Source organism: Carassius gibelio, chromosome B20 (genome assembly GCF_023724105.1).
Source record: "Carassius gibelio isolate Cgi1373 ecotype wild population from Czech Republic chromosome B20, carGib1.2-hapl.c, whole genome shotgun sequence".
Lineage (NCBI taxonomy): Eukaryota > Metazoa > Chordata > Actinopteri > Cypriniformes > Cyprinidae > Carassius > Carassius gibelio.
In genome coordinates, this window is record NC_068415.1 from 2361930 (window position 1) to 2389750 (window position 27821).

A 27821-nucleotide genomic window follows, 5' to 3' on the forward strand; every position below is an offset into this window, starting at 1 on the left:
AATAACAGAGCAACAGTAACACCTGTCAATTGTCAGCCAAATCAGACTACAGCTTGTGGCAGCAACTCTCTCTCTCTCTCTCTCTCTCTCTCTCTCTCTCAGAGCATTCGTGATGCTATACAGTTCACTCTTTGACTCTGACACAGGTAGACACATGGCTTGGGCCCAGAGTGAGTGTCTCTGTCTAAACTCGGAGTTTAGTTAACAACAGAACATGCTTGAGGATAATTCTGCTCAATGTGTTGAACAGGAGCCAGTGCTGTGAAATTCCTGTGCTTTCATTCCAGCTTCTCTCTCTTTAAATGTACAGTACAATTTAACCTAAAATAATATTTAGTCACCATCTGTGTTCGCTCACTTATTTTCGATTTTCAAGCTCCAAAAAGAACAAAAACACATCTTGACATGCCATAAGTAAAGTTTTTTTGAAGTAAATCCAACCCAGTGAGTGATTTAAGAGTGTGAACTCATAACAATTGCACAAAAGAATCCAAGGTCTAGATGCAATTCAAATATTATATTTTAGCCCCTAGGAAAAAATGCTTACGAGCTAAATGGCTTTGTGAGACTCCAACTGGAGATTATTAAGCATCTGAGTGAGAAAATCATTTGTCCTGGGGTGTGCTGGTCTAAAAAGGAAATATTATGGGAGTAAAATAATTTCCAGAGGTTCTAGACACTATAGAGACGAGCATACAGGAAGTGAGGTGGAAACTAAACTACAGAGAAAGTGAAAGAGCACGACTACTGGACACTAGACACAGAAAACTATCAAGTTTTATTACAAAAATAGTGTGTAAAACTGTATATAAAAAATATAAAGTGTGGTACACTCTTAACAATAAAAGTTATTTTATTGGCATCAATGGTTCCACAAAAAAACCTTTACCATCCATGGAAACCTTTCATTCCACGAAAGGTTCTTTACAGTGGAAAACGGGTCTTTAGATTATTAAAAAGTTCTTCACACAATTATTTTTTTTTTCAAACGGGTTCTTCTATGGCATCAATGTAAAAACCCCCTTTTGTAACCTTTAAGAGTATATATTTTCTCACATGTTGTTTTGTATCTATAGTCCAAATTAACTAACTTTTGGCAGTATCAACAAAAGAGGAGTCAAGAGATGCCAAAAATTAGAATTGATTACTATTATATACTATTCATGCGATATACACACTACCGTCCAAATGTTTGGGCTCAGTAAGATGATTTTGAAAGAAATCAATACTTTAATTCAGCAAAGATGTATTAAATTGATTAAAAGTGACAGTAAAGACATTTATAACTACAAAAGTTTTATATTTTAAATAAATCAGTTCTTCTGAACTATCTATTCATCAAAGATTCCTGAAAAATAAAATATATCATGGTTTCTACAAAGATATGAAGCAGCAGAACTGTTTTCAACATTTATAATAAGCAGAAATGTCTTGAGCAGCAAATCATGGTTTCTGAAGATCATGTGACACTGAAGACTGGAGGAATGATGCTGAAAATTTAGCATTTTATCACTGGAATAAATTATGCTTTAAAAAATATTAAAATATAAGAAAGTTCTTTTAAATCACAATAATATTTCATAATATTACTGTTTTTACTGGACCTTTAAATCAAGCAAATGCAGCTTTAGTGAGCAGAAGAGACTTTTTTATGGCAAATCTTTGTTGCATACTGTATTTGGCAAATGTAGGTCATCTACATACTAAATAGCACTTAGAAATTTTATTATGATTGTTACATAATGTTTTTTTTTTCCAATACAGAATTTTTACAGAATACGGCTTTATTCTCCAATATACTTACATAATGACTAAACCTTGATTGTAAAATAAAATAAAACAAAATTAAATTAAATTAAATATTTTCCATAATTCTTGATAATTTTCAGATTGGAAATAATAATAATAATTTTAAATAATTAAATTAAATATATTTTTTTAATTATCTGGGAATCCTGATATTGTGAAAAAGGCATGCTTTCCAGCAGCATTTATATATTAATAAGTCCATTTATAGAAATGTCTAGAAAACAGAGCTGCCTATAATGAAAAAACATGAATAACACAAAAACTTTAAAACATTCAGGACTGATATCCTCCCTTGGATTCCAGTGATATTTCTGGCGTGGTTTAAGAGTTGCATGTTTCTCTTTGCGGTGCCAGAGTCTCTGGCCGAGTCTTTCTCTGTCTAATGGAAGAGTTATGAGTGTTTAATTGAACCCTGCTGTCATATGGACCTTGCCACACTTAAAAGCATCATTCCTGGCCTTGCTGCGTTCCTCGGGGTATGAATAAAGAAAGACAGAGAGCGAGCGCATCCCGGCTGCACACATCTGTGACCCAGCTTTACGGGCCTACTTCAATTCTGGATGGGCTACAAAACCAAGGACATCTGCTGCTGTAATTTAATTAATAATAGAGTGCCTTTGTGCTGAATGACAACTTCTGGTGCATTTTAAAACACTGCTGGAGGACGCAGAGACCCTCGCTGGGACGCTGCCTGAAAACACTCACAAAACATCTGAAGTATGGATGAGCCGTTAAATATTAGTGCAAACCATGTTTGAGCAATTCAACTTTTCATTATTAAGCTAAAATATTACTAGTTATTTAAAGAAATGTAAATTAAATGCCTAATTACACAATAAGTGCAAACCATGCTTGAGCAAAAATTTTGCAACATTTCATTAATAAACTAAATATTGCTAAGCTTGAGAGCCTAATAAAAATGTGCTTAACTATAAGTGCAAACTATATCTATGCCATTTAGCATTTCATTAATATCACTTATTTGAAAATTTAATAAAATGCTTAATTATACAATAAATATAAATCATGTTTGAGCAATTTAACATTTAATTAAAAAACTAATAAAACAATCAGCTTTTTGAGAATTGAATAAATAAAAAATTGCTAAACGTGCAAACCAATTTGAAAAAATTACTTTATTATTAAAACAAAAGGATTTCTATGTTGAGAATTTCATAAAAAAAACTTAATTATATAAGTGCTAACCATATTTGATTTATTGTATGTTTTATTACAAATATATATATATATATATATATATATATATATATATATATATATATATATATATATATATATATATATGTAATTTAATACAAAATGCTTAATGCTTTTTATTTTATTAATAAACAAACATATTCCCATGTGGAGAATAGAATTTTAATAATTCTTATTATATAAGTGCAAACTATTCTTGAGAAATTTCACTCTTCAATAATGAACAATAGCAATTTTAATTAAAAAAGTTCTTAATTTTACAATAAGTGCAAATTATGTTTGAGCAATTTAACACATGATTAGTAAACAATATATATATATTGAGAATTTACTTGAAAAATGTGCTGAAGTGCAAACCATTTTAACAATTCAACATTTCTTTTAAAACAAAAATATAAAAAAAATTGTTTAAGTTAATAAAAATAAATTACTTCATTGTTATAAACCTAAAATACTATAATGTTCTAAAATATTTTCAGTATACAAAAGAAATGTTTTCTTCCCTTCAGACTTCAGGGTAAAAAATGAGATTCAGCCAAACAGAATGGAATTTAATTCTCCCAGCATGCCCAAGGTCAGCTGAACTCTCTCTCTGGCTTTCTAACAAAGGGTCAGCGCAAGACGAGCCGCGTGCCACCGATCTGATTTATTCACTGCCTATTTTTAGCGGCACCAATTAGCACCACTGACAGAGGATGTTACAACTGCAGTCGCGTGAGGACAACAAGCTGTCTGGCCCGCAGCGTTCACACTTAACACGCATCTCCTTCATCTGTGTCTGTCATCTCGCTGTCCCCAAAACCACCTGACAGCTCGTCCAAAAACTTCCTCCTGGATTCATTACAGTGCTTTCAGCAGGCCGGTGGTCTTAAAGTGACACTTCACCCCAAAAATTAATTTCCTGTCATCACTTACCTTCAATCATATCATTCCAAATCAAAATGACTTTGTTTTTATACAGTCAGAATGAAGTTTTTAGGTAGCTACAAAAATAGCTATTAAAATTAGCAAAAGGCACTATATGAACCTTATGAAGGTTATGTACCTAAACCTTGTTTCCTGATGGAGGTGTTATGTAGTGACTCGACATTATGGGGTCTTACTTGGGAGCCGAATCATCTTTGAATAAGAGAAAACGGCAATAAAATTTTGATAGTGGATATTGCATGCTGAGCCACTCCACATGTATAAATAGGCAACAGGTGCATCCACTCATCAGGTTTTATGCTGAAGAGCCGAACACTTGTCCCTGGCAACCAGTGATGGTTCGTGATCATGGCATGGGGACATAACATCTCTGTTCCCTCAAACAGTAAATGAGGGTTACTTACTAATGCTCTACAAAGGTCGTGACCTTCCCACCACCCCAGCACCCCAGTACAAATTTGCTGACGCAGGGATAGCCAAGACGCTGTTCCTTTCACCACAGAAATTTCTTAACAGAAGGGATTTCAACCTTCAGTGAAAGATTGCTTCAGATCTTCCCTATTTGTTGTTACAGCTTGGCAGTAATGATGGGGAAGCGAGCCTTCCAGAGAAAGATGGGTTACACATATGGGTTATGGTGTTGGCGCAGTTTTATTTAACCAGTGGTTGGAGCAAAAGATCTAACATTACCTCATAGGATACAGTAAATTTTAATAAATGTTGCTGGTCCTGATGAGTTCGATCAGCATAGATTACGCCAAAGAAAAAAGGTGCAATATCTTTTCCAAAAAAATAAAAGTGTTTTCTGCTAATGCAACCAGGGATAATGCTTGTCATTCTTTCTATCTTGCACAATATTTAGGATCTTTAAAGACTCTTTATGAGTGCATCTCTTATAGCTTTGAGACTGTTTGGACTCCCAATCACAATGACACAATGGATTAAATCTAACAAAGCTGTTATAACCTAGCCTTTAAATAGAATGCATTCTAAAATATTTTAATGCATTATTTTGCTTTGTAATGCACATTGAAATGCATTGTATGATCTCATGAATAACTGTGAATACCGTTATAATACATTATAATATTAATTTATTGACTTAAAAAGAAAAATTAAAAAAATTATAATGCATTAAAAGATGACAAAATATTTTAGATATATCAGGGAATTAACATAATTGTAACCAAAGTTAAAATGCATTATTTATGAAAAGACATTATGAGTACATTATGAATACCTTTATAATGCATTGTACATAGAGGCCTAATGTGTTGCACAGGACCACAGGCCCAACAATACTGTATGCAAAATAATATTAAACATTTATATAATATTAACAGGAATTATTTCAATGCAACAAGTAAAACCGGTTTGCAAGGCATCTAGAAATATATTGCAGTCTGTTCATGTATGCTAATGAAACGCAAAAACATTTCAATTTTGTCCAGGAAACCTAAAACTTCACCTTACTTCAAACAGGGCTGACAACTTCTGAGTTCAGACTGGAGAATTAATCAGAAATAACTGACAAGCTTGCAACTAATTATGTTATTTTTTCTATTTTTCTAAACTATACAGTGAACCCTATTGTTGAGGTTAAATGCAACAGCTGAAAAATGACAGGGTCAACAGGGTGAAAAATGACCCAAATACATACAATTCAAAGAGCTTTTATAACGGCAAGGTTGGGATTTTTTTTCTTCCCCATACAACAAACAATAAGAATCCTTATATTTGTATAAAATATCCTGTAATAAATGTTGCTGTTCAATGTTGAGTATGATCAGCATATTACGCTAAAGAAAAAAAAGTGCACTATCTTTTCCAAAAAAAAAAAAGAAAAAAAAAAGTGTTTTCTGCTAATGCAACCAGGAATAAAAAAATATTAATATTGACAAATAATATCATAGACTGTTTTTGTTAATGTTAATAGAATTAATGCTGTACACTGAAATTTTTTTTTATTTTAAAACAAATTTTCACTCAGAGACTAATGTAAAGTATAATAAAATCAAGTGATTTTCTGTACCCTATACATTAGTGTGGTTAAACTGTTTGATATGCTTCACACACATTTCATTCACGTACAACGACATGAGCAATGACACTTCATTACAGCGCAGTGTGACCGTGACAATGAGTCCTTCTGACATTAATATCCATCAAGGGTTCGTTGCGACCACATGTTTTGCATGTAAAACTGCAGGCCGCTGTTAAACATCCTGAACTCCAGACAAGCGTTCAGTGATTAGCATGACGTGAAGATCTCATTACATGAGCGCTGAAGCTAACAGTCCACTGAAGTCATGCAGCATGATACAGTGCAATACATCATTAAATAACTCGAAAAGCATCAGGGGACATCTATTAAGTGTAAAGTGTGTGTGCGTTTTGTGACGGTCACTCACAAGGAAGGGTCGTGCACCAGATCTTTGAGGTTGATCCCGCTGCGGTCCTCAGTGTGATTGTGAAAGCAGCTGTCGCTTACTGCAACACAAACAGAAAGAGAGCAGACACATGCTTTAAACAGACACCAGATGATTAGAAATGAGGTAGAATTACAGATAAACATTCAGTATTCAGATTGCTTAAAAGTGACATGAAATAATACTATAGTAATTCATAGTAAATACTACAGTGTATTATTCTGTATATATTATAGCATTTACAACACTTTGTTACAAAATCCTGTAGTGTACTGGAGTATTTACTAGTGAACTGATAAACAATACTGAAGTATACTTTAGTTTTTACTACAGTAAACTAGTGTATTGTAGTATAATATACCTTATAGTTGTAGGAAACTTTGTTTATATTATTATAGTTGTTATATTATCACAGCAACTATAGATTTACCATGACAAATTAATTCAAGTACTTAACTGTAGTATGGTTCAAAAACACAATTCTATTTACTGTAAATTACTATAGTATTTTTTTAATGTGGGACATTAAATACATTTATAATGTTACAAAAGAATTCTGATTCAAATAAACACTGTGATCTTTCGATTCATCAAAGAATCCAGAAGAAACTAATGTATCACGGTTTCCACAAAAATAAGAAGCACAATTGTTTTCAAAATTGATAATAATAAAGTTTCTTGAGCAGCAAATCAGTATATTAGAATGATTTCTGAAGATCATGTGACACTGAAGACTGGAGGAATGATGCTGAAAATACAGCTGTGCATCTCAGAAATAAATTACATTTTAATATATATTCACATAGAAAACTGGCATTTTAAATTGTAATAATATTTCACAATACTTTAATGTATTTTTATTAAACAAATGCAGCCTTTTTGAGCAGAAAGAGACATCTTTCAAAAAAATAAATTTTTCGAATGGACACATTTTTTTCAACACAACTCACCTTATTTCAGTGAAAGGACACCACACTGTATTTAAGAGACCATTTTTTTTTTGATTAGAATAACTTTTCAAATTTAAAAGCTTTTGTTACATCAGAAATTAATTTACATTTGTCTTTAATTCTAAAAGTTACTCTAAAGATAAATCACACTCAGAAACAAAAGTTTCAACCCAACAAAACCGGCAACAAGCTAAACACAATTAGAATAACGCAAATTAACAAACTGCTTTTAGTCAACTATTTTAGGAAACAAATAAAATCATGTGAAAAACTTTTTATAAATTAAACGAAAGCAGGTGAATTGTGAATATGGGTTAATTTCGTAAGTTAAGAAGATACTAACTAAATAACTGAAGAAAGAGAAATAAAAGAATATTATTTATAAAATAATTTTGTTATTAAAAAGAATAAAAATGACAAAACACACATACATGCACTCACACACACAACATCCAATGAGAGTTCAGTAATGGTCCGTGAGTCATCATTGTGACACAAGCAAAAGGAAAAGAGTGAGGGAGTCAAAGAGCTCTTCAAACCAGGCCGGTCCCCAGAGATGCAATGCACCAACACATGATGAAAGAAAAGATCAAGAAAGAAAAAAAAAACACACATAAAGGGAAGAAAGAGGGGAAAGCTGGCTTTTGTGTACAGCTCAAACACACATGATCTGTGCTGAGGTCAGTTTCATTCTGTTAACCCACTTCAGGAAACATACGGGCAACATTATGTTTATTTTTGGCATGATGTGCACTGAATCCCTCACAGTAAGAAGAGAAATATACATTTTATTTCAATGCAGATTTTGGTTTCATGTTGGGTTTAAAGAAAGCATTGGATTACACAGGCAGCCTTCATTACGACTCTGAGCTAAAGAGAGAGTTCAAACAGCAGATCAGGAGAGACAGATAAAGATGCTGAGGAAGATCTGCTCTGGAATCAGGCTTCAAAGGAATGTTAATGGAGCCAGTGCAAGACAGAGAAAGACGAGGGAAACGAGGGAACATGTTTCCTGTTTTATCGGCCATCCCAGCGTATGGAGCTCAATATGATTCATGATATCTGATTTACTCTTTCCTCGGTTCAGGACATGCTTGTCAATCTTGAACCATAGTTGAGATATTTAAAGTTATTTAGTGCATCTCTTATAGCTTTGAGGCCATTTGGACTCCCATTTACAATGACACAATGGTTTAAAACTAACAAAGCTGTTATAACCTAGCCTTTAAATAGAATGCATTCTAAAAGTATTTTAATGCATTATTTTGCTTTGTAATGCACATTGTAATGCATTGTAAGATCTCATGAATTATTATGAATACCGTTATAATACATTATAATATTAATTTATTGATTTAAAAAGAAAATCTTTTAAAGAATATAATGCAATAAAACATGACAAAATATTTTAGATAGATCAGGGAATTAACATATAATGCATTTTAACTTTGGTTACAATTATTTATGAAAAGACAGTATGAGTACATTATGAATACCTTTATAATGCATTATACATTGAGACTTAGTGCGTTGCACAGGGCCAGAGGCCCAACAATACTGTATGCTAAATAATATTTAATATTTATATAATATTAACAGGAAATATTTCAATGCAACAAGTAAAAACGGTTTGCAAGGCATCCAGAAATATGTTGCAGTCTGTTCATGTTTGCTAATGAAACAAAAGTTTTTACTTTTATTCAGCAAAGATACAATCATTTATGTAACTGTGATTATATTATTATTATTTTTTTATCAACAATTTTTCCTCAGAATTCAGGATTATAAAATAAAAAGTTTCAAAAAAGTTTTTTTATTTTTTATTATTATTCCATAGTGGGTGGAAATAAATTGTGAGATGTAAACTCGAAATAGTGAGAAACTAAATTTTAGAATATATTCACTTAGAAAATTGTTATTTAAAATTATAATAATATTTAAAAAAAATACTTTATTTTAATCTTTTTAATCTCAGTGTAGAAAACACTCCAAACCAGATGTGAGTATCTCTAACTACAATACACCTTTTCTTTTTCAGTGTGAACAGACAAATCATGCCTGTATTTGTTGGAACAGGGTGTAAGTCTGTCTGGATAAAAAGCATCAGCTAAATGTCAAATTATTAATCAGAGAAAGCTGTTTTGGGCTTCTGTTAAGGCCGTGCGGTATGGGTCCAGGACAGGGAACAGGTCCAGAGGCCCAAAGCAAATGCTGCAATAAACGCAGTCCTGCTGCTTCTCCATCTGTACTGCAACACGGACAAGATGGAGCGCCTGACCTTTGACCTGACCCTCATCTGCCCTGATCAGGGAGAGCCGCAGTTATCAGACAGGAATGAGGACAGAGGGCGCTACTTTATAGTAAGCACAAATTATATAATGCATAAATGAGTGTTATCTATGCCAGCATGCTGTTACAAAAACTATTTATTGTCTCTAGCAGTAACACATACTAACAGAAGAGATTTGGATTTGTTTGGGAAAACAGTGTTCATTAATTAGGCCCATATGTTTGCTGTAATATGGAAAACCCAGACGGAATCACAAATTACGGTCATAAAATGGAATTTACAGTATAATGTCACGGATTTTGGCAAATTGTTGATGAATTGTACAATTATTCAAAATGTGATATTGACACAGAAACACATACTGTAGGTCTTCACTACGACCTGTCAAAATAAAAGTTGACAAATGTATGACTATTGTACAGCAAACTGTACTACTCAAGGTAATAATAATAATAATAATAATAATAATAATAACTTTTAAGGAATACAACACAATTTTTATTTTATGTCAGAATTTGGGAAATTGGATTTGGAAAGCAGACTTTGGGAAAAAAATGTAATAGAATTTGGAGACTTTGTAAAATGCTGAAAAATTGCTGGAAAAATGGTTTTCCAGTCTTCCTACTTCAAAATTTCATGATTAATTAAATATGTTACCTGCAGTTACTTTGTAATGAACAGTTAAATTTACAAACAGTTTTGAAGGAAAATTGAAAATTGTTTCTACGTCATTTTTTTTTTTCGAGTTTGACCCTAAATAACGTCAAATCCAAAACTAGAAACACACTAAAACCATCATCATCAAGCATCACAACAGCAAGTCGCACTGGAAAATACCTTGAATCTTGAATGAATTTCTGTCCCACCAGAAACAAGCTAATTTTTGTCTGCATGTATTATGTCAGAGTGCTGTTAATTGCATTATGCTAATTTTTCAGGAGGTCACGCCTCATTACTTCTCAGAATGCACAGAGGTGACACGTGCTAAGATGAGGGAAACATACAGGACGAAAGCAACAGGAAATGAGCCAATCAAAGCTCTCAATGAGTTAATTAGGAATGGATTAATTAATCAATGTTGAACCTAGGGCGAGAAAGCGCATAATATATTTGAATGCTGCCGCAAAAGTGCAAAAACAATTTACGAACACTGGCTTTCTCCATTATGCAATATCTCCTTCAATAGGGTTACAAACATGCAAGGTCAGAAAACTGCATTTAATATCACCTCCTTTTCCAGCGAATCTCAAATGATCTGTTCAAAGCAGTTCAAAGATTCAGTCTCTCTAAATCCCTCCTTTCTGTGAGCCTGCTCTGCTCTGATTGGTCAGATGGCCTAGTCTGTTGTGATTGGTCTATGGTGTACAGCGGTGTCAGAAACAATACACCTATGTCAATAGTTCTGTATTTTAAAACGCACTATAGAAAACATATACATCTATAATTTATTATACTTATAGGTTGTGATTCAGTGGAGCAGCTGGTCCAAATAAACAGGATAGTGATCCATCTTTCAACAGAAAGTGAATCCCGTGTTGAACTCCCCGAGATTAGAGAAGCAGTCGTCAGTAGAATGACGTGTTTGTGGGCGGGGTCAAGATGTTCATGACCGGCCAATGCAAATGTGTTACCAGTGTAGCCGTCATGGAAGTGGGATTGTTTGGACACCTTAAGTTGTCAAGGCAACATTTCTCATTTGGTTTCATACTAAAATAACTCAAACTAAATAAACCAACTAATAAATAAAAATTGCTGTAGACTATAATGAAATGTTAAAATAAATATGATAACAATTTTAAATAATAAAAATGACAAAATTACTACAACTTTAAAACCAAAACATAAAAAAGTTACCTGAAACTAAATAAATGTTAACTAAGTTGAATTACTAAAATAACTCAAACTAAATAAACCAAATAAAAAAATAGAAATAAAACTACAGACACATTAAAAAATAATATATATATATATATATATATATATATATATATATATATATATATATATATATATATTTAAAATGATAAATAATTACAAAAACACACAACAAAATGACAGACTTTAAAACTAAAACCATAGATATCAAGTAAAACATTACATGACTGAAAAATATACATGTTAACTGAAAACAAGTGAAGTCCTATTAAAGTTAAACAAAAAAAACTACAATTAATATATATATATATATATCACACACACAAAAAAAAGAATAAAACTAACAAAAACAAATGACAAAAAACAAAACAAAATTACTAATAATTTCAGAAAATCTCATAATAAAATCGAATTCAAAAGTATCAAAAGTAACAAAACCTATAACAATCTATTAATGATATTAAAATAACACTGGCGGCATTAGATGCCATGCCTATTGCTTATTACATTTGGCAAAATGTGCATTAACCCTCAACTTGACCAGGGATGAATAACAACTATGATCTGATAATTTGTTGCCAAAACTTAAAACTGAATAAAAATTCAGTGTATGGTAACTGATAATATAATAATGAGGTCATGTAACAACAACGTAGAATACAACGGGTTGAAATATTAATCGCTGCATGCTGCCGTTTCATATTAACTTTTTTCATAATTTCAATAGTAATCAAATTTATTTAGCACTTTTCACAATCCATATGTCCATAATAATATTTAGACTATCTCAATATCTTCATGTATAGTTGAATTTAACAGACTATACCTGGATGGATAATGGTTACATTTTGCAACAATACAAGCAGGTTACAGTACATTCAGTAAGCGCTATGTTTCTTTCCAGCAGCACAAAACATTCAGGTATTAAAATATCTGTATTACATTTGTTAAATTAACTTTAAAACAGTCATTTGAATAATATCTTAGAACTCTAACAGATTAATTTCCACTCACATTGCAAGAGCTGTACACACAGTGCCATGAATTAAAGAGGTAATCCTGACAATACTCTGTGTTTACCGATAAAATACATTAACGTGGCCTCTTGTGCATTAATTATGAGGAAATATTAATTCCTCCGGGAGCATTTTCCAAGGTTTTTCTCACCTCGTTCTGAATAAACACAAAGAACTGGCCCACAATAACTGCCTCAATGTATGGAAGGAAGATGGGGCCAAAAGAATGGATGTCTAAATGCATGTTTTTCTGCATTAATTTGACAACATTGAAATTACTTTATTTGAGACCATATTTGCATATGTGATGCAATGGTATGCTAGTATATATGTAAACAAACAACAGGCGTCATGTTTTTTCATGAAGGATGTGTAATAATGGCATGTATGCAAACATCAGACGTTATATTTGTTCATGAGGGATAATGTGTCGGTATGATGCATGTGTGATGTCATTCTTAAGTCATGATTTTTCAAGTGCTTTTTAGTTATTAACTTCAACATTATTTCTCAGGTAGAAGTCTTTTTTATATAATGTTTCAATTTACATTGGAACATCAATTAATTTACTGTAGTAAATTAACTGATAAATAATAAACTTAAGAAATTATTAATATGTGTTAATTATTTTAGAGGTAAATCTGCTTTATATTTACATGTAATCATTTTTAAAAAGTATTACACATTCAAACACGTTCAGAATGTGCATGTGTTTTTAAATTTGTTGTCTAAACGAAGAAAAACCGAGCATCTTTACATATACTAAAAAACGCAGCAAAAATGTATGCTTTAATACAGCTAGATTGTGTGTGTCTACACATACAAAAGAAATGCGTTCAAAATTGCCACATTATTATGATTGTCCGTTAATGACTTTTGGCCCCATTGGCCTTCCATATTAGAGCTCCACCAATGGCTTCAGCAGGAGATGACATCATTGCTTCATTCGCTCACATATCTTATTGATTAGTGGGGTATCAAATGGAGCCAGAGGCCCATGGGATGTAGATTACAGCAGCTTACTGCTGTTTATCAAGCCAGGCTTTGTAAAAAGGAGGGGCTGACATTAAACCTGAGGGAGTTCTGGATGCTGCACCCAGCAGTCCAGCTGAGAGAGAGTGAGAGAGCATTGCTGTACACATAGCAGCTTCTTAATTCCGCAGCTGGGTAAATTTCCAAATTAATAAAGGTTTCACGGTGCTGGGGAAAATATAGTAACAGCAGATAAGATAATCTAATATAAGCCCAGCGTATCTTAGCAACCTTGTTCATTGTGAGAGCAGCAGCAACGGGGTCCACAGTGGGATCGCAGCAGCTATCAAACACGCTCCCAAAAACACTCTTATCAAACACACCGTAATAACCAGCATGTCGATGGAAGTATACTGAAGACATCACATGCACTTATTGAGTATGAAAAGCACTGTTAAGATCTTTTGCCAATCAACTATTTTATGTTTAAAGCTATGCACTGGGCTGCATGTATTTTTTTCAGAAATTGTATTGAAATATAGAGCAAACGGGTCACTGATGTGAGAATGTGGTCTGACAGTATAATTTTTTTTTAATAATTGTGCATGAAGCTGTTATGACCTCGTATTAATTGAGACTAAATGGAATACTTGTGCATTTAAAAATGTATACACATACGTTAAAAATTAGGAAAAATAAAATACACACTTTCCCCTATATGTTCTTGAATTTCAGTTGAATTAAATATTAAGATGAATTCATTCTACTGAAATATTTTGATAAAAATTATAAATAATGAAATATAAACAAAATAGAACCTAATTTACATACAGTACTTTCTCCTACAAAGTAATCTTCAATTATAACTAAAAAAAAAAAAAAAAAAAAAAAAATCAATCTGCATACATATGCCTAATCACATAGTCTAACATATTCATAGGTTAAGTAAACTAGTGAATACAAAAAGCTGATCCAAAATTATAAAAAATAAAATCACTTAAAACCTTAATTATAATATTGTGACCAGTTACAGGACCCAAAATACATACTTTTCAACTACATTAAATTAAAATGTAATTTCATAAAATAAAAAAGCTTAAAACAAATCATATTAATTAAATCTGCATATGGAACTACATTGAATAATGTGTCCAGTTACAGCATTTCAAATATATACTTTAACCTTACACATTCATCTTGAATTTTAATTGATTAAAAAACATTGAACATGGAATATTTGTTCTTTCAAAATGGATTTGCCACATCAAAACCTGAACCAAAAGGCTGATTACAAATGATGAAGAGAAAAAAAACATGAGATCTGTGATCCACAATTTACACATTTCGTGAAAGATTATTTTTTATTTTAATTTTAAAAATGTAATAATGTCATGTAATTATTTTAGACCTGTACAAGACTAGAACACACACACTCACACACACATATACATATATATATAGTGACAAGTTACATGACCTAAAATATGTACTTTCTCTTAAACATTAATCTTGAAATAAAAAATAAAAATCTATGGACATGTTGTGTGTCATCTAATAAAATTAAGTATTTTTTTTATTTTTTAATTCCATAATCCATAAATCCTGATCGTCATGGCTTGTAACTTCAGGGATGTCCCGATTTTATCCGTACATCTGGTGACTGTAGTGTGTTTGCTGGGAATCAAACCTGTGACAATGGAAGAGATCAGACTGATTGGATGTTAAGAGCTGACTGTCATTCTCACTCACTTCTCACAGAAATCTTTGTTTCTCTGCTCTCAGATCTGTATGAAGGCCTGTATTATTGATAATTCATCAACTCCTCTATGAATATGGAAATAACAATGACTAATGAAGCAACTGGAGAACAGAATAATCTCCAAAAATGTCCAAAATTCAGAAATGGAAAAACCAAGGAAACCGTTTATTCTTTCGTGTTTTTCATATTTTATTTTCTGATATTCCTCTTTCCTGCATTTTATTTATGCACCTGTTCACATTTTTTCACAGTTTTATTGTTTGTCAAGTGAAAACGTTGGACCTGAACTAAACAAAGACACATGATTTAAGGAATACTTCATGTTTGGAGCACAGTTATTGTTATATTGTTACACTTTAATTTACACTAATTAAAACCATAAAAAAAAAAATCACATTACTTGGAAAAAAATATTATGGAAATAATATAATAAAATGTATATAATAATAAATTATATAAATTTAAATAAATTAATAATGAAAAATGAAAAAATAAAATAAAAATAACTAATAAATAAAATTAACATTTTATTTCAGTCTTATGTGAAATAATCAAATAAAAAACTGAAATTTAAAAGACATATAAAAACATTACAATCACAACAAAATTAAAAACTTTAGTTTAAAGTATTTAGACAAACTTTAACTGAAATTACAATGAAAACAAACTATAACAGTACATTAATGATGGTCTGAAGCACATGTCAGATCACTAACTATGAGCAGCAGTTATAGTGTTGCCAGCCTCTTGCGTATTTAATCCACATGACATTCACACACACTGCCGGCGTAAGCGTCCATCCCCGCACAGGAGTATGAAAATTAAAATCTACCCGATGGCCCTCTTCAACCATCCATCTTTATGAATTTCAGATTTCATCAGATTTCAATGAGAGACATTAATGGAGGACGCCACTGCAGACGCTAGGAGTTGATTATCATGCATCAAATACACACGACGACCACAGATGTTTGATACACTGATGTGGGGGTGATGTGGTTTTGAGTCAGGGTCAAAGGTCACCGTTTTGTAGATTTACAAAGGATGAGAATGTGTTACAAGTGGACTGAGATTAGCTGAACATATGGTGATTTAACCATCAACACAAACACTCATCCAGATGTTACTGAACTACACCATTAATATAACACTTCACCTGAAAATAACCATCCTGTCATCATTTACTCACCATTATGTCTTTCCAAACCCATATGACTCTCTACTTCTCTTCTGTGGAACACAAAAGGTGTATTTCTGAAGAGTGAAAGTGACTGAGGACTGTGCTCATTAAGCTCTAAAGACTCCATAAGGTTTGACAAATAGCACCAAGAGGCACAGTGTGTATATTTATGATACTTTTACAATGCTTTTTGGTTATTTGGAGACCCATCCTTATCCACCTTCATATACGATAATCGTATAAAATCAAAAAACATTAGGTTCAGTCCCTAGTGCCCTTGTTTAGTATGACGATGCTTATTAACGTATAACATTTTAATGGCGTTAAGATTTTTTAACGTTGTAGAATGAAGTCTCTTATGCTCATCAAGGCTGCATTTATATGATTAAAAATAAAGTTAAAACAGTAATATTGTAAAATATTATTATCATTTCAAAAACATTTTTTTTTCTATTCAAAACATCTTTACATTTTATTTATTGCTGTGATGCACAGCTGTATTTTCAGCATCATTCCTCCAGTCTTCAGTGTCACATGATCTTCAGAAATCATTCTAAAATGCTGATTTGCTGCTCAAGAAACATTTCTGATTATCGACATTAAAAACAATTGTAGTGCCTCATATTTTTATTTTCACAATTCTCCGATGAACAATAAAGAGCAAAAGAACAGCATTTATTTGAAATCGAAATCTTTTGCAACATTAGAAATGTCTTTGCTGTCACTTTCAACCAATGTAATGCATCCTTGCTGATGAAAAGTCTTCATTTTCTGTGGTTGGGTAAGCCGTGTGAAGTGCAGTATTGCAGTGGTCACGTGTGCTGTTGTTTAGTATGCAGTGGTGGGCTGCGTTCAGCACACTGCAGTAAGGGAAGACCCTCTGCTCTCTCTCTGCTGCAGCGCTGCTTTACAGCATCTGTGATTTCAAACACGCTGCTCATGGCTGGAGTTTCCTGACTCTGCAGTGCACTTATTTCCCCTGACAGAGAGACTCCTCTTAACCCTGTCTCTCTCGCTTCCACTCTAGCTGTCTGTCTCTCTCTCTCTCTCGCTCGCTCAGATTCTGGAATCAGCTTATTTCCCAAGACACAACAATCTCTCTGCTTGTGTCTGTCTCTCTGTTCTGAGCACAGCCGTCCTAATGAATCTGGCTGTAAGCAGCTGCCTTCATCTCATTCAATTCTCTGGACGACACCAGCAATTACAGCACAGCTTCACTGTTACCTCTACAAGACTGCAGGTCCTCTGCTGCCCATTTTATCCTCTCGCTCGCATTTCATCCTGCTTTCTTTTAAGCCCTCCCATTTCTAAGAACCTCTCTGTATTTGAAATCTTTCCTTTTGCCGAGACATTTATAACATGTTTTTCTTGCTCTTGCTATATTCTCATTGGTCAATAGAGGCCCACACTGGTGCTATACAGGCAGCAGACTTTAACATTTTCTTAGCCTTTGGTCACATAAGTGCCACTTTTGTGAACAATTGTGTTTTTTACTTTAAATGCTTCATGCAACCTGCAACCAATGCAACCATTCATGCAAGTAGTAGACTGTCTGCTTAATATCTGCTTACACTTTATTAAGGTGGACTGTTGAAATAAAGTGCGACCCAGAAATTGCTAGTAAATTTCACAAATAATTACAAGGAAACAGAAAGTATCACACTGAATTAAACATGACATTTTGAAGTGTTTAAAAATAGCTAAAATAGTATTTGCATTGAAAAATGACCATATAGTGTGTTCTGCATAGAAAAACATCACTCACATTTTCTTCATAAAATAGTTTTTTTTTTTTTTCTGGGTCGGTGTATGGTTCATATAACAATACCAATCATAACCTGTTCTTCTGAACTTCTAATCATTAAAGAATCCTGAAAAATTAAATGTCACTGTTTCCACAAACATATTTGGGAACACAACTGTTAATTATTTGAAACATTTCTTGAGCAGCAAATCAGAATATTAGAATGATTTCTGAAGGATCAGATGACTTTGGAGAGTAATGATGCTGAAAATTCAACTTTGCATCACAGAAATAAATTACATTTTAAAACATATTACAAAAGCAACCACTTATTTTAAATTGTAAGTATTTTTGACAATAATACTGTGTTTACTGTATTTTTTTTTTTGAGCAAATAAATACAGCCTAGGTGATCAGAAGAGACTTCTGTCAAAAACATTGAAAGTCATATTGATCCCAACCTGTACGACGATTAGCATTTTTTATTTTTTACATTTCCCCATCATCATATCACTTTAGATCATCTGGAAAAAATTTTTTTTTTTTTAATATGGACAACTTTTATGATACTTTTGTGATGCTTTTGCACCATGAAGTGCTTATGTTGTGTGGAAAATAACGTTTTAAAAAGGTATGAACTTTTTTCGCTGAACTGTTCCTTTAATCCCTGACCTTCCAGTACATTTGTACATCCAAGCAGGATTTTCCAATATTACACTCTATAACTCATAAAGGCAAACCAAACCCTTTGCGTCAGCTCACAAGAAGATATCTGCTCCTCTCAGTAGACCCGAGTTCAGCCTCACTCTCTCTCTCTTCCTGAAAGCCCTGACCTCAGGTCGGCCCCTTGTGAGCGGACCGGTGCACGGGGCCAGAGACCGACATTAAGATTTGATGGCGTGTTTGCATGATCTGAGAGTCTCCTCTCATAATGGTGCTAGTGAACAGGACAGAGAGTAGATGAGGCTGAATTATTCACCCCTGCCATTACACACATGCTGCCCTGTGAAAGCACCGTCCTCCATTATTTAAAGCCGGCGAGTACAAGCAGTGGCTTTTACAGAAGAATCCAGCACACTGGAGTGGGTGTTACTGAGGAACCAACGAGCCATCAGAGAAAGAGGTTAAATTTAGGCAGGGAAGAGGATTGAAGCCTCCAAAACCTAATTTACTCTTTCCCACGTCAGTCAACAAGAATCAAACACATCTGCTGTGTTTAAGGAGAAGCTCCTTACTATCTTTCTATCTATCCAGTTATTCATCCATCCATTATTTTATTGGTCATTTTAGTAACCTATAATTTCATCCATCCATCTTATTTGTCATATTAGCAATTTATAATTTTATCCATCGATTCATCATTTTATATAACTGCGCATCCATCCATCCTTTTATCTTTCCTTTTAGTTATCCATCCATCATTTTATTCTTCCATCCATTCATCCATCCATCCATCCATCCATTTTAGATCTATCTATCGTTGTATTGATCTATCATTCTATCTATAAAATTATAAAATTATAAATGTTGCTTTTTCAACTAACTGAGAAAAAATAAGCTAAAGTTTAGCAATTACTAAAACTAAAACTGAAATTAAAATAAAGTTAAATATCAATACACATACAATTATAAAAGCACATAAAAAGTCAATAAAATGTAAATGAAAAGTGAAAATGTAAAAGTAAAGGTAAGTTAATAAAAATGTGAATAATACCATAATAGTGTATAAACACTACTAAAATAACACTGAAATAAAGGCATCCTCACTGCTCTGGCAGATATAGCTGTGGATACGAATGCTGTTTCTCCCACAACTTTACAAATCGTGATGTGGTGAAAACCATGTGGGAGAACGAGAGTTTGTGAGTGGGCAGGTCACTGACGACTTCATTAATCCCCACTTCCTTAATTAAAGAGAAGCGCTCAATGGATGGCAATGAAGCATGTGGTGACTCATCAGAACACACACACACACACACACACACACACGGCTGTGTAAACAAACACGCACTTTACACACTGACATTAACTCAAGACTCAAATTGGCTGCACTAAATAAAATACAATAAAATAAATAAAATATTAGATGAATTATAAATGTTGCCTTGGCAGCCATCTCTAAATGAGCTAAAATATTATAAGTGAAACGGATATTAAAAATAAATAAATGAATAAAGCAAGCACATAGCTAAATTACTAAAATGTAAACTGTTTTTAAAAAGTGTTTTTTTTCTGTACTGCAATGATATTCAGACATTTGTAAGTGTGATTTGTGTCCAAATCCTTTTTTCATGGGCATGTCAAGCTTAAAACAAATTTCCAGCATGGCTACACACAGAAACAACTCTCTTACAAAGTATCATGACATGTAATGTCACGATCTATTAATCTTAACACACACAAACTCATGTTCACCATCCCCTTGACAGCAATTCCTTTTTACTGGCAATCAAGTGTGTGTTACAGCGGCTCATAATGAGTCCAGCGCAGATAAAACCTCTCCGCCACATGTTTAAAGTCAACACCAAACACTCTTAACCCATTTTACTTTACTATTTTTTTAAGTGAAACAACAACAAAACAGCTCAAGACTTGAAATTATCCATCAGGAATTGATCAGAATGTGTTTGGAGTGGACAGACATCTTTTTACAATAACATGCACTGCAATAAATCGTTAAAAAAAGAAGAACAGGAACAGGTATTAAGTAAATAGGTTCACTGTTGATTTCATGTTGACTTTAACATTGCAGAAAGCTTTATTCTGCAATACATCTAGACTCAATTCTCAAACACAACAATTTCCTGTGTGTGAAAAGATGAATTAAATCCCAAATCCATTTGAAAGGTCAGTATGTCAGAGTATTTGGAGCACATTCATTTGTGTGTTTATCTGTAAAATTATGGTGGAGGATTTGAGGTAAGTTCAAAAAGTTTTTCATTTTTTAGATGTATTAACCCCTTTTGCAATATCACACACACACACACACACACACACACACACACACACACACACACACACACACACACACGTGTTTAAATGAAGCACTAAAGCGTAAAGATGTATTTTGTCCAGATGGCCTGAAACTGCAGCTATCCACACATCCATCCATCCATCCATCATTTTATCCAGTTATCCATCCATCCATCCATCCATCATTTTATCCATCCATCCATTGTTTTATTCATCCATCCATCCATCCATCGTTTTATCTATCCATTCACCCATCCATTGTTTTTACATTCATCCATTCTTCATCCATAGCTTTATCCATCCATCGTTTTAACATCCATCCATCGTTTTATTTGTCCACCCACCGATCCATTGTTTTATTCATCCATCCATCCATTACTTTATCCATTCATCCACTATTGAGTGAAAATAGGGCCACATATACTTGCAAAAAATTTAAGTGAAGAAATTAAAGATTTGCAAAGGAAAATGAAAGCAACTATAAAAGCAACGAGGCAAATAGATTGAATTTTGGCCATTGAAAATATGTATTGCAAATCATTGCTTTTGCTCGGTTTCATTTATATTTTGCAATTCTTTATTTTGGTTTGCAAGAAGTACTTTAATTTTCTTTTTCAAAACTTTATTTTGTTTTGCATTACTTCTATCCTTTTGCAAGTATATGCGCACCGGTTTTGACTCTATAATCCATTGTTTTCTCCATTTATTGTTTTATGTGTCATTTTATCCATTTATCCATCCATCCATCCATCTATCTATGTATCAGCTAAAAATGCACACACACCCATTAGTTTATGAATAGACATCACGTGAAAGTGTCAAGCATTCAAATCCATTAAACGAAAAGATCTGGATGCTGTTATGCTATTCACATGTATTGATTAAAAATAGCACCTGCAATCAGGCATGCTGCCATTTTTAATCCATAAATGGGATCATTGTAATAATTCATTTAAAATAGACTCATTAGTCACCTAGCATTTACATTCAGGAGACTAACTCAAAATACCTAACAGAATAACTGAGCTCAGATCGGAAGAAGACCTGGAAGGAGAAGAGTTAAAACACACACATTCAATTGCTCATGCTAAATAACCAGTGGGGACTGTATCTTATAACTATTTATGACTTTGTCAGGCGTCTAAATTTAGCAGCTTGTGTAAATGTGGTCGATGCATGTCTCTTTGATACACATGTGAGATTGGAATGCCGCCCACACAATCCTGTGCTATCCAGATTTGCTAGAGCTAAGAAGCAAGAGAGAGAAAGAGAGAAAGAAAGAGAGGAAGATAGAGAGAGTTGTGTGCTGTCTGCGGCAGTTCAGTTCAGTGACTGCATTTCAATGGTCCTGCTGTGGAAGGACAGAAGTCTAGACAGAATCCAGCTCAGTGACATGCAGAAAGGAGATACGCGTGTGTAAAATCACAGCTGTAAAAAAAATAAAAACCTTTACGAGAGACACTGGGGTGAAGACAAAGCTTCTCATTTCCAAGTGTCAATAGCACTGACCACTGCATTGCCGTCGAAACGTCTGGCTCACAATCTCTGATCACTGCCAGGTCAATTTTCACACACAGAGAGTTTTAGTTGAGCTTTAACAGAAAACACCAATTAGACAACAATACGCTGCACTTTACTAATGAGGCGTACAAACAGCGTGACAAGTTAAAAGTAATGCATTTTATGTAATTACTATAATGACAGCGCTGTGTCAAATGAAAGCAGAAGTGCTCTGTCACTGTCACAATGATTTATCACCCAGTTTAGCGTCTGACGGGTGAAAGTTACACCCTTATAAATCCAATTGCTTTACAGAGATTTGAAAATTTTTGAATTAAAGAAAATTTTCATTTTCCATTTATGGGTGTACAATTGGAATGGATGTTACTGAACTGCAATTCAAAGAATTTTAATGTGAGTGATTAATTCTGAGAAATTACTTGTTCTTTGACCTTGATACACAAGAGTTAAGTTATTAAATACAGTGAAATATATGAACTAAGTACAAATTTCTATAGGCGCCATCTATCCCTCCATAAATCCAGTGTATAAACCATAAAACTTCAAGGCTTTATAAACTTTGTTCAAATCTTTCAAAAAAGGCTTTTAGCAGGATGACATTCAAAGCTCGTAGAGTTAAACCGCTAAAATTTGCCAGGTTTATTATAGTTAAATAAAACTAAATTAAAAACTAATAAAAAAACAGTTCCTTATCTTGACATTAAACATTAATTAAAATAAAATATATAAAAAAAGTACACTTAATTTATAAGTTTAAAATAATTAATAAAAACCTTGATGCAGATGATCTGAAAAACATATAAACAAAGTTTGTTCTAAATGAATCTAAATTAAAGCATGATTCAGCCGGTCTGTGTTCTGTCATGAGATCTTGACTGTATTGTTTTCGATTTGTGGTAGTTATATAAATGCAATATATAAATGCAAACTCAAACTCAAAATGTAAACTCAATCACTGTTTTGGCCAAGTAAGACATGTTCCTAGAAATACATATCCCAGTTTATAGTTCCCCCAGATGCACAGTGTAAACTGTGAATTTCATGCACTAAAAAAGGTTGACAGAATGCACTTTTTGTACTTGTTTAGCACTACTTGAGTTACATTATACATGTGTTCATTTAATAAAAAGCAGTGATAGTCAAGAGTTTTTTTATTATTTAAATGCAAACAGAGATATATGTTGAATATCGTACAAATTATGACAATATCAAGATATATATATTTTATATATTGCCCAGCCATAACATGCACACAACAAAATTTCCATTCAAAATGAAAATGTAAAATATGAAAAATTTTAAATATGAATACAACACTACAATGGTATCTTGATGATACTAGAACAACCCTGAAAACTACATTAAAATTAATTTAAATCTATTATAATTCTACTTCCTTAAATTCAAATTCATATTGCAATTCTTCATCCTGTTTGCTACCTCAATTCAAATGTATTCTTTATTATGCTTGACTAATGAAATGCCATTAATGATTGGAAAAGAAGACAAAATCAAGCAAATATGAGTACCATCAAAAAAAAACAAAAACAAAAAAAAAACACACACTGCAATGAGCATTTATATACAAAACCAGTGTGAATCACTGATCAGTTAAAAGGTTTTCTGAGCTGAACTACTTTCCTTGGTCCCCTTAATAGTAACTCATGTTTTGTAGAAGTGACAGGAAGATGGCGGTCCTTCCAAGGTCAGATCGGGTTTATTTTTAGGCCAGTACTCACCAAGGTGAGGATGCTAAAAAAGAAGACATTTGGAGACACAGTGCTAAAAGGGGGTGGAACTAAATATTTCAAAACCCAATAGCTACTGAAATATGAACCTAAACTACACATATGAAGAAACTGGAACCCTTTCGGTTGGATCTGTTAATCATGTGATCTTTAATTGCAGCATGACAAATCGCTTAACCAATGACATGCTAATTTCCATTTGGCTCAAGTAGATTACTTTTTCATGTGTTACATGATTACAACAAATCAAACCCTACATGGAACCAGTGTTTTAACTGAAAAACTATATATATATATATATATATATATATATATATATATATATATATATATATATATATATATATATATATATAAATAAATAAATAAAACTTGTGTCAATTTAAATAAAGATAATTATATTGCCTTGGAATATTGCCTTGGAAACTAATTACTGAACTGAATTAAATTGAATTAAAAAAAATAATAAAAATGAAGTTAGTAGTACAATATTGTGACGAATCCACACCGGAAAAGGGAGATGCAAAAGCATTGTTTTAATAGGGTAATACAAAAATCATAATCCAAAAACAGGCAAGAGGTCATAACACAAAATCAGTCCAGAAACAAGCAATAAGAAAACACAAGGGACCATAAGAAAACTGGGTGACAGAAAACAAGGACTCCATAACAGAGATAGAAAACAGACCGGTTTATATAGATAGGTGAAGATGATGAAAGTGGAGACAGCTGAGTGCAATTAACAGGTGTGCAATTAACCGTGATGAAGGGACAATGCTTTGTGGGAAATGTAGTGCCTGCAGTGGGGTGCCTATGGGGAAGTGAGAACACTAGTGGACACCCAAGGAAACAATTCCTGCCGGCTGAGACTCGAACTCACAACCCTTCGATTGCGAGTCCGGCTCTCTAACCATTAGGCCACGACTTCTCCTTGAATAAAATACAGAAATAAATAAAAGTGCCAAATCAAGTAACAAAATCACTAAAACTTAAATTAAAATGAAGACTGAAAACACAAAACTAGAAGCTAATTTAAAAGATTAATACTGCATAATAATAATAATATATAAACAATACTTAACACTGGATAAAATGAGTTTAATAATATGCACCAATACCAATGGTATAGTCCTTAAAAACACTCAACAGACACTCATTCACATGAGTGAAATTCTTTCTCAATGCCCTCAAAAAATATAGGCAATCCAAGAGAATGAATGTTGAATGGCTCTAACAACATCTCTATATTGTTTCCAGGTGTCACACTTTTTCCTACCCAACATCTTGGAGTTGCTGTATGCTTGTCGTGTTCCTAAAACCGCCACAGTGTTGCTATGCCAACCAAAGCTCCTCTCAACCCCAGAGATGGGGACAGTTCTGGTCACATGACCCTACTGTCATTGGGGAAGATTGAGCAGATGTGGATGGGGCCCTCCGTCATTGGATGATTAGTCAAGCACAGGCACACAAGATTGAAGTAACAACACTGATGTCAAAGGTCAACACTATCATCCCTGATCACTGAACACATTTATCTTTCCATTGTTGGTAATAAAGATACTTCAATGGCCCGTAAGTGAGAGTCTCAGAGGTGACTGGCAAGATAGAGATCTGGAAGGAAATCACTTTCAGCATCGTGAAATCCCACAGCTGCACACAGGGAAGAGCAACAGCAAGGAGAGAGAGATTTCTTAAAGGTCAGATGACACACACAGACTGTGATATCTCTCTCCTCTTTCTTTTTACCTTCCTGTCTTAATTTCCCTCAACACACAGTCCTTTGGTGATACAGAGAAAGAGAGAGAGGGTAACTGGTAGAAGTGGAAATGGTAGATTTGTTACCAAGACAAATATTGGCAATCTTCCTGTTCAAATGTCATATCTGAATAGAGGGGGTCGCAAAAGTAATCTGATGCATGACAAGCGTGACCAATGCATGTTCATGCATGTGTCTGCTGGCTTGTTTTTGCTTTACTGGCAATATGTGGTGAAATTCATTAGAGGTTTTTAAGGTGTTGGATATTGATTTTGATGCGGTAATCACATTAGAGCATATGACAAAACAATGCAGGCCAATACACCAGTGGTGCTATAGCCTAGTGGTGAAAGGAGCAAGTCATGAACTATCACCACTGTGCCACTGAGCAGGATACTTTAACCTGAGGTTACTCAAGGGGGACGATTCTAGAAAAATGAACTGATAAAAGCATCTAATAAAGGGCTTAGCACTACAGAACAATGCAAGGAAACACCCCAGTATCACTGTTTGCCCTTCAAACCAGAAGTTAGTCATCTGGATTTGTAACCAAAAGGCTGTATGTCCAAGCCCCAAAAGAAGTGATCAATGAACTATCACTATTGTACTCTTGTGCGAGACTCTTTACCTCACATTTACCCATAGTGACCGAACCTGTAATAAGTGTTCTGATAAAAGTATCTGATAAATTAGATAGTTCTGAACAATGCAGGTCAATACAACAGCAGCCCTGTTTACCTAGAAAAATCTAATATTATATACCAAATGCTTGTTTGTTCAAACCCTCCAAGGTATAATCTATTCCGCTATTGAGAATGTAACCTCTGTTTACTTAATGGGGACTGCCCTTGCAAATAGTTACTTCATATAAAACACAAATTAATGTATGAATGCAATCATTTTAGCAATCAGCTACTGAAAAAAGCCACTAATCTCAAAACTTTGGGAAATTTCCTGTTCGATGCCCGGTTTTGCTGAAATAAAGAGTCTAATAAATGACAGAGCATAACATGCAAAACAAATACCCCAGTAGCCCTTATAAATACCCTGTACATTTCCTCTTGTAAAAAAAGTTTCATATTTTAAATAATAATAAAAAAGTAGGTTGCATGGTTAACCAATAGGTTGTAGGTTCAAGCCCAACCAGGTTTGATGCATTGTGCAACTGAGCAGAATATACATATCCTCAGGTTACTTCCATGGGACATCCCCTGTCATAAATGTAGAGATGTAAGCAAGTCTGTAATCAAATTGGGGGCCAAATCCAATAATATAAGAAACAAACCTATATAGTTGATCTAAATACTGGGGGAATGTGTCATCCTTTAATGTCTCCTGCCCTAACAAAAACCATCAGATAAATGACGGAGAAGAACATATACGGAAATACCCAGTGAGAAGCGACAGTCGCTTATATTTCAGCACAATATATAGCACTAGACGCAATCGAGGACAGCGCTCACGGAGCGATCGCAACGTTTCAGCACCACGGACAGCGCTCATGAGCCGCCGCAGCAATTCAGCACCGCGGACAGCGCTCATCGAGCGACCGTTGTAATTCAGCACCATGGACAGCGCCGCCACTGCTGCTGGTTTCCCCGCTCTACAGCAGTGAGGAGGGGGGGAGGTGAAGCGGGGTTTCCCTCAGAGCTGG

General features: G+C 33.7%; 1 protein-coding gene across 4 annotated transcripts in view; it reads right to left on the reverse strand.

Moving 5' to 3' along the window:
• LOC127983414 (gephyrin-like) overlaps positions 1-27821 on the reverse strand; it is a 72338-nt gene that overhangs the window by 43425 nt on the left and 1092 nt on the right. For all 4 annotated transcript variants that reach the window (XM_052585594.1, XM_052585593.1, XM_052585592.1 and 1 more), the window contains exon 2: positions 6366-6444. In XM_052585594.1, the coding sequence (XP_052441554.1) occupies positions 6366-6444 (79 nt within the window). The remainder of the gene's footprint in view (positions 1-6365; positions 6445-27821) is intronic.